General features: G+C 46.0%; 1 protein-coding gene across 1 annotated transcript; it reads left to right on the plus strand.

Annotated features, from left to right (window-relative positions):
• Positions 1–1372: 1372 nt before the first annotated feature.
• On the plus strand, positions 1373–7900 carry commd7 (COMM domain containing 7). Its single transcript, XM_048983264.1, has 9 exons — positions 1373–1556; positions 2082–2135; positions 2851–2953; positions 3238–3294; positions 6080–6117; positions 6490–6580; positions 6986–7035; positions 7385–7433; positions 7561–7900. Exons 1-9 carry the CDS (start codon positions 1473–1475, stop codon positions 7635–7637), a joined length of 603 nt encoding a protein of 200 aa, XP_048839221.1. The 5' UTR covers positions 1373–1472; the 3' UTR covers positions 7638–7900.
• The last annotated feature ends 1389 nt before the right edge of the window (positions 7901–9289 follow it).

Consider the following 9289-nt stretch of genomic DNA (forward strand, 5'->3'; position numbering starts at 1 on the left):
GCATTTATTACTCTCCTTAATTAACCACTTATAATACTTTCAGCTGCCACCTCGGGGTTTTCAACGCTATGAAGTTTTTTGTTAACAGTCCAGAGCTGATAAACATACAATGCATAACGTTTTACTCGCAAGTTAAAATAATACCTTAAACATTAAATAATAATTTATAGCGTGGAACAAAAAGAACAAAAATTCCAGAGGATAAATCTTCCGTACAGATATCGATGTTCTAACCACTTGATTTTCTATTAAAAGTTTTTTTATGTCGCCGTTTAACGTACTGTGTATATTTAATTTGGCCTTTTCTGCACGTGCAAGAAACAGGCCTATTTTCTAGCGGGAAAAAATATTACCGCAGTACAGGGCGGGGGGAATCGGAACACCTGGGTTTGTATATTCAGGATCTGTGTGAAGCAGGTGTAGCACAAGACTCCCCCCAAAGCCTCTGCTTCTATTAGACCCCCGGCCCCCTTCCTGTTTGCTTTGGCGCTTGACTGCTGTCTGTGCTATTTGCTGATAATATTACACGCGCAAAGTATGCTGAGGACATTGAACCCCAATTAAGCTGGTCCACAAAATACTAAACAGCCTTCCCCAAATTCATCATCCACTGGTATCGTTAGATCTTGAAGTAAGCCCAATGATATATTTATTTGACATGTTTGCAAAAAGGGAGGCGGCATGGTGGTGCAGTGGCTAGCACTGTTGCCTCATACCTCTGGGACCCAGGTTCGATTGTGTTCGCCTGGGTCACATGTGTGCGGAGTTTGCATGTTCTCCCCATGTCGTCGTGGGGTTTCCTCCGGGTCCACAGTCCAAAAAGAGGCTAATTGGGTTGTTCCCTGCCTCGTGCCCATTCATTCCGGGATAAGCTCCGGACCCTCCGCAACCCAGTAGGATAAGCGGTTTGGAAAATGGATGGATGGATGGATGTTTGCAAAAGGGGTGTCAAACTGCAGATATTAACTGGATAAGTGTTAAAATCTTTTTATGCCTACTTTCCGGTATATTATTCTTGGTATGACCACACTTGAATAAATAGGCTACATGGAAGATTCACATTATAAAGGCCTAATATCTTGTTAATTTTAACAGTGAACTTAAAATTAATAGATAGTCATGTGTAACCTATAATTACAAATTAAAAGCCGTAGAGGAAAAACCTTTTTTATAATTTGAAAACGTCTGTGGAAATACAAATAGCAAAATCGGGCGCTATTAGCATTGCATTAATTCTGTTTATCCAAATATTAAAGTGCATAGTTGCATAAACTTTGTGATTTCACGGGTTTATGATTTTTCAATTAGTTTAATATCAGTAAACGAAAGAAATTTTTTAAAGCCGGGAAATTATCGAAAGTGCTGCTGCGGACTCGAAGTCGCGGTCGCACCGGCGAAACGCGGAAGCGGCTCCTGCTGCCGCCGCTTCGCTTCCCGAAGCTGAAGGCGTATTCTCGGCCGGCAGAGGGACCATGTTACCGCTGCGTTTCATCGCAGATGCGTTGCCCGACTCCGTGGCCTCTGATTTCCAGAATCTAAATAAATTCAGTGAACAGGTAAGTCCCAATTATATATAAAAAGTAAAAATCAGCAGCCATGTAACCAGCGTCTATACATAAAAGGTCTACCGCGACCAGGGTTTGCGTGCGTTTTTATGGCCGAAAGTCTAGTTTCTTATTAACTTCATGTGTAAGGATTGCAGTGAAAAGCTTGTGTCACATTAACCATACTGACAAGCCCAATGCTTTCGCGGAAAGCGGACTGAGGCCACGTGATTATGCGCTCGTGTGTGTGTGTGTGTGTATGTGTGTGTGTGTGTGTGTGTGTGTGTGTGTGTGTGTGTGTGTGTGTGTGTGTGTGTGTGTGTGTGTGTCTACAAGGCTGTTTTACCGGCTGATTACCTATAAACGGTCTAATAACAGGACACCTCGGCATTCGCTCTTACCAAAGAAACGGGGGAGGCGTGTTTCTGATAAATCATTCTGCACCAAAAGGCACGATCGAGCTGAAAGTTAAGCAGAAATCCTACAAGTAATGCCAAATATTAATGCCAAACTATTGTTTCCATTTGATTTCCGCAGCAATTTGTAAGCCTGACTGACATTCTCTTCCGCTTCCTTGTGGAACCCAAGGAGGTAAGGTCAACTTTTGGCAACTCAGTGCAAATTAGATATACATGGTCCAGTGCCTTTGTTTTTATATTACCTCTTATTGTGGGAGTTTTTCTTACACAAAAATGTTCTGAGGGCAGAAGGAAAAATGATTGGTTCAGAGAGATAACCATCAGATTACAGAGAAGGTGGATCAAAGCAACTAGAGGAGGTGGAACCAATCAGTCAGACATCTTGGTCCCACCTCTATAGTCTGATTGGTTATCCGTCTGAATCAATCATTTTCCTTCTGCCCTCAGAACATTTTTTGTGTAAGTAAAACCAGCTTCTGGTACTGTACTGATGGAGCCACAATCAAGTCTCACGACGGAATGTGCTGTTGTACCGTTGAGAAGTGTACCTAACTGAAGTCAATCAATTAAAATAGCAGTCATATGATTTGAATGCTACTTGGGTAGAAAAGTCAGAGATGAGAATCGGTGCTTATTTGCTCTCACTTAGTGAATTAGTTGGAGACAGTAATTATTTCTGAAGGCAGATGAAGTTGCACACAAGCTGTGTTAATACGTTTGTAGTTGCCATGCTGCTTAAGCCAGTGTGCTTATTTATAAGAGGGATCACAGACAAACAGGACATGGCACACAGGCAGCGGCCCCCAATACTGTTGTTGGTTTAGGGGTGGCAAGGCCTAACTCCCACCTCTGAGGTCTTCCTGCCTCTTCCTCTCTGCCCCCCCCAGGCCGAGCGGTTTTTGCTGCATCTGAGTGAGTTTGCGGCTGAAAATGGGATGAGCGCGGGTCCTCTGCGAAACCTGGTGAAGAACCTACTGCTTGTGCCCCAAGGTAAGCGTGCCCCCTCCCCCTGCTATCCTCCGCCTCCCTCCCTCCGTGCGCCCCCACAATTCTCAGAGTCAAAGTTTAGTAAACTCGCCCAGTGTTTCCCAATCCGGTCCTCGGGGACCCAGAGAGAGTCCATGTAGACTGTCTGGCAGGGAGCTCGGAGGGAGCAAAAACATGGACCGGTCCCGAGGACCGGACTGGGAAACACTGAACTTTGCCTATTTCGGTCCAACACAACGTATTTTGCCTTGAGGGGAAACACTTCTGTCTTCTTTGTCTTCTGTAAGGTGCTCTGAAGAGGAATGTCTCCGCTGAACAGCTGAAGGAAGAGCTCGTGTCTCTGGGTAAGACGTCCCTTGGTACCTTACCAGGACGGTAACTGTGATAGGTCCAGTCCAGTGTGGCTGGGCTTCTGCTGCCTCCTACGTTTATAGGCTGGCGCCCAGCAGTCTTTCTCATGGAACGTAGATGGCTTATACCAGAGAACTCAAAATCAGAGAAATCAAAAGTATAATTTACGACGGTTTCTCATCAACGGTAGTAAAAATGTCCACCTATGAGGCAGATAATGTAGAAGCTATGGGGGAGAATGAATATATGCTAATCTTTCAGAGTACATGATTCATTCTTCACTTTATATTTAAAATTAGATCTTGAGGTAGTGTTTAGCTCAGTGGTTTAAGGCGCTGTTTCTGTGTCCAGATGGTTGTGGGTTCTAGTCCTGTGGCCTGATGTATAATCTTATCCCTGTTGGGCCCTTAGTCGGGGCACTGAACTCCAAACTCTTCCGGTGTGTTGCATGTTCTTTGGCGCCGAGTTTTCTTTACCTCCATGTCGCTTTGAACAAAAGCATCTGCTACGTGAATAAAAATGTCTTACAGAGGGGAGTGGTGCGTATTAGGAGTAAAGTATATATTGTGTCATACACAGTGGACTTGCAGTGAAGCGGAACAAATTGTAGACCACAGTGTGTTGTATAGTACACTGCTTCTGTGAATTACCCATCCGGTATCACTCACTGCCAACCATCCACTCTGACCAAAGCAGTGCAGACCTGGGGCTGAGGGCAAGGATGTATTTGCGCTATTTATTACCCACTTAATTTACCTGGGCTGCAAAATTGCAGTGCAATAAACCAGCCACACGCTGGATCCATCGTGGACCAGCGATTTTCCAGAGGTTATTATGTAAATGACACCATTCACAAAAGGCATGTAAGATAGGAATCTGTTAAAAAGGCATCATTGGTGTGTGGTGTTAACTGTATGACCCCTGCGTCACGCTGCAGGACGTTAATCTGAATTTAACAGGCCTTCTCTAAATGATCGCTGGTACTGAAATGAGAGGGTTAAGACTATGTGTACCATTCTTGTTTTTTTAACACAATAAACAGTACAGCCTCCTCGGTCCTCCAGGAAGTGGGTGTGCTGAATTCTGTAAACTTTCTTATCAAATGAGGCATCAGTCATCTGGGGTGGCTGCCATCTAGGTTATCTGGAGATTCTTGAGTGTATGATATAGCCCAGACCTCAGGCCGCAGGTCAGAGGTGTTCTGGGTGTCGGGGGAGGTGGAGTGCTTTCATACCAGTCTCTGGGTCATCTGATTATGATGTCATAATACAGAATACAGTGTCATGTTGTCATGGAGATGACAATGGAATCTGACAACAGCCTACCAGCTGTTATGATATTTATGATATTCTTGCCATAAAGTAGACTGCGTCTGATTACATATTTAAATACTTTAATTCCAAAACCATTCTCAGTGCATTTAAGGGCCATATTAATAATTTTGATAAGATGTAACAGATACCTAGAGATTAATGGAAAATCTTCATAGGGTGTGAGGTTTAAGCCAGTGGCTGTATACATTGAGGTGCACGCATGAACAAACAGAAGTCTCAACTCGATTTCAGTAAGGTCTTTGTGACCGCCCTCTCCCCCCCCCCCCCCCCCCCCGTTTGTTTACTGAATCATGAACTACAGCGCTGTCAGGGCAACAGAAAGCCAAAAGACTTCATTTGATGAGGAAAAGTACATAGATCGGAGGATCCCTTTTTCAATTCCGGTCAGCATGAAGGCCTGGCTGCTGCAGTAATGTGGCTTAGAGGAGACCCAGAGCAGAGAAACATCACAGCACGACTCAGCAGGTCTCGCTTATAGTGCAAAGTACCGTTTGAAAATCAGCCGGCGACGGTGAAGATATTAGCTGGTAAACAGATTTTTTTTTTTCCCCTGCATAGCTGATCGGGTTGCAAAGGGGCAGTGAACTTCTGGAAATGTTCCAGAAACTTTCCATTCCGTGGGAAGTTAAGCTGGGGAATTTTGGAAATATTCCAAGTCACCATGGCAATTCCTCAGAATATATGGGAATTAATGGAGAATTTTGCACCCCTTATAGCTGATGATTTAGACCAGGTTCCGTGGGTTAGCTCGTGCTGAATGGTCAGTGTATCCAGCTTAACCGTGTTAACTAGGCTCGTGTGACGTGTAATCAGCCCCTGAGGGTACGGCAAGGGCACGTCTGCACCGCCTGCTGACCGGAGTGGAGACTCGACCAGCCTGAAGGAGTTAGTCAGCGATTCATTAAACACTGACACGTATGCTTCTGTTATTCACTCGCTAGCCTCTCCTGCATTGTACTTTCAGCGTCGATTTTTTACCTGTCGGCAATCTTCCATAAACGTATGACAAGTGGTGCATTCCAAATCAGCCTGAAAAAGTCGCCGGGGGGGGTTCTGATCCAGTAAACTTTGACCAGTTCGCCTGATGTGTAAATCATCTCGATAAATATCCAGCTGCCTTCTGGATGGGCAGTCTTACCCTGAAAGGGCCGGTGTGTGTGGGGGTTTTCGCACCAGCTACCTAATTATATTACTAATTAGAGGACTGACTGGCCCTTTACGGGTAAGATTGGACACCCCTCTCCTGGATACACAGTGTTCATTCACCTGTTCTGTCAAGATTGTCTGTGTTCTCCAGGGATGTTCCCAATGTCGCACGTTCTTCTGAGTTCTCGCTGGCCCTGCACGTTTTTAAGGCGTAGACCAGACCAGCTGTCCTGCTCGCACTAATTCCAACACTGGTCTCCAGTCTCTGATGTCCCTTGTGTGTTTTTTTCCGTTTTAGGACTGAATGAAGACAAGGCCATTCATTTTTCCAACCAGGTACAGTGTTTCCTTGGATATGAATACTTCAGTATAAGTATATGAATATATATTCATACCTGCAACCTCGACCAGGATAAGTGGGTAGGGGATGGACATTTTATCTCCGCACAAGTATAGATTTTGTATACAGTAGCTATTCAGTAATTTGGTCTAACAGGATTATAGTGAGGTGTGTAAATGTGAATTTGCTATACAGGCTTTTGAACAGGTTATTTGGAGAGATTTTCTGGTTTTCAGTCCAAACAAAACAGTGATCAGTCTGTTTACACCATCAATGTGCATTATGCCGGTTGTGAAATACATAAGAACGTGGAGGTTTGGGTGTCTTATACAAACGCTGTGTTTTTGCTTTGCTTCTTGCCTCCCCAGTGGAAGGTCCACTACGCCGTGCTTTCCAGGCTTGCCGTCGGCCAGACGCTGATGGTGAACCAACTGGTCGACATGGAATGGAAATTCGGGGGTAAACACATCGGCAGTGGCAACGAACCAGAATACCACACTGGTCATGTGTGAACGCATCGCTCCGGGAATGTCGCAGTCTTCCCCAGTAACCGCCCCGAGTTTTGATGCCGATAATCCGTCACAAAATCCAGGGCTGTTTCTTGCCAATGGTTTCTGCTTTTCCCGTGTAATATTAATGAGCAGAGTCCCTTGTTCATTTATAAAGACCCACTTGTAACAGTGACATGGAAATCGGCAGCTTTCAGAAGACATTCCAATGTTTCTAACAGTCAGCACTGGCCTACGCCGATCGTTCGCGTAATTAGGGTTTCGTCAGGAAGCCTGAGCATCCCCTTTGTAAGTAATGTCTTTCTCGAAAGTGGAGAGCTTTCTCCCGGCATCCTAACGACAGCTCTCTCCGCAGTCACCGTGGGAACCAGCGAGCTGGAGAAGGCGGGGAACATCTTTCTGCAGGTAAGTCTGGCTCGTCAATAATCAGTGACCCTGTTCGTAATAGCTGCAGAAATGTGGACCTCTGATTAATAATATATGTTTGATAAATGCGTTTTATCGGCTTTTCCCGTTGACGGCAGATTGTCGCAAGTTACAAAAAGCCTCCCTTCGATTCCTCGTCTGTAAAAATCCCACTGAGTACTGGCAGACCTCTTTTGGTCCAGCCTAAATATGAACCTACAGAGAATTAGCAAATATGATGCCCGTGAATATAGACGCAGCTCCAGTCACACTCCTGCTCTTATTCGGTGATGGGTCCGCTGTTCCGTTTGCTCCCAAAGACGAATGTGGGTACTGTCTTGTTTCTCAGCTGAAGCTGGTTATCCGAAAGGGGAACTCGACGGAGAACGTCTACATGGGTGAGATCTGATTTTCTGGGCTGTCTGCTGCCCCCAATTTAATGCCTTCTTGACTGTTGGCGTGCTGCTGACTTTAAACGGCCCCGTAAACACCCCCCCCGATTCCCCTCCCCCCGCCTTTCCCCAGAGCTGACACTCCCCCAGTTTTACAACTTCCTGCATGAGATGGAGCGGGCCAAAGCCAGCATAGACTGTTTCAGCTGAGCGACTTTGGGAGCCTTTACCACCCCCTCCCCCGAGTGAGGCGAGGCAGCTGCTAGATCGGTGAGGCACGGACTATGGCAGGCCCGGCAAAACCTTTGGGGGGGGGGCACCTTAAATGCTATTCCAGGTCCTCCGGATCCAGCCTGGGCCCAGCGAATCCAGGGTGATCATCACCCGTGTCCCACCACCCCCCCCAAGTCTCCTTTTTTGTTTCTCTTTATAAATCATTCTGAATTGTACAATAAAAAATAAAATTTAAACTATTGTATGTGTGTGTGTCATATTGACTTGTGATGGGTTGGAGCCCCATCTTCCTGATCCTCAGGATAAGCGGTTACAGAAGATGGAAGGATGGATGTGTGTGTTTTTGATAAGAGGGCTGGAGCATAAAAAGATTAGATACTTCTTGAATTTTTTGAAGCTGTAGGTGTGAAATTTGTAAGTGTTCTTTGGCGTGAAAGGAGGTAGCTGAGCACACGTCCATCCCGGAGAGATGTTCCGGAAGAACCTCTATTCCCCTTTGATACCCTAGGCCAGATGCCATGACAGACCTAACCCTAACCCTAACCCTAACCCTAACCCTAACCCTAACCCTAACCCCCCCCCCACTCTGACAATCATCCTGTGGAGGTGGGGTCTGAGGCCGGGAAGCAGAGAGGAGTCGGCGCCTGTCACTCCGTCTGTTGTTCCTGCCTCTGGTCGCCATTGTACTGCAGAAAGGGCTTAAGGGCCTTTCTTGCGGCCCATCAGACTCGTTTACGAACCGATGCAAAGTTGTCTGTGATCAGGAGGTTGCCGGTTTGAATCCCAGTGGAAAATTAATACACTCCAAATCCCGTTTTGTGACTTGTAGCGCTATTCCACTGTCACGAAGACCTGAGCTGTACGGCAAACTGATTTTTTTTTTGTAAATCATGTGAGCCGTACCCATGCTGACGTGGGTGACTAAACCATGACCATTGCGTCACCATCACCTGATTGGTCGAAATGCACGGAGATGCTGTTGATCTGCGTCGATATGCATAAAGTAGCTGAAGCAAAAAAGGGCATCTTCTATATATTATTCATTATTAATAGTATCGCACATTGCGGTGTATTCATGTATTCCCAGAACTTGAACATTTCCAACTGCCTATTTAAAAAAAGTACTGCAGGATAGCTGAACAAAATGCTAATTTCACAATGCTAATTTATGCAAGCGAATGCTAATTCCGATAGTATTTGACGCTAAGCGGCTAAGGCGGTTCACAGGCCTGCTAGCAGAAATTAGCACGCAGTAAATCATGATGTACGCTGTGTGAACAGTAAATAGGCGTCTCTTTGGTTTTCTGCTCTCCAAACCCGGCAACACCTTTACCGAGCCGACCCAGCCGGCAGGGATCCGCCGTAACTGGTGTCTCTTAGCCGCACGGCTCAGTTCCTGTATACCGGTGGAAAAACGCCGTTATCTTATTTCAGGTCTGTTCCAGCCCGCGGTCTCTCCTGGGAATCAGGGGTGGCGTGTCTATGTCCGCTCGCCCTGCCACACAAAGGGCCGCATCCCACCCTCTGCCGAGTCATCGTGAGGCTCCGAGACCCTAATGGGCAGCCGTTAGCGTCTGCAGCCAGCTATTCCCTTGTATTGCTGCAGTGAGAAAAAGGGATGCATGTGG

This window comes from Brienomyrus brachyistius, chromosome 18 (assembly GCF_023856365.1).
Source record: "Brienomyrus brachyistius isolate T26 chromosome 18, BBRACH_0.4, whole genome shotgun sequence".
NCBI classification, from domain to species: Eukaryota; Metazoa; Chordata; class Actinopteri; order Osteoglossiformes; family Mormyridae; genus Brienomyrus; species Brienomyrus brachyistius.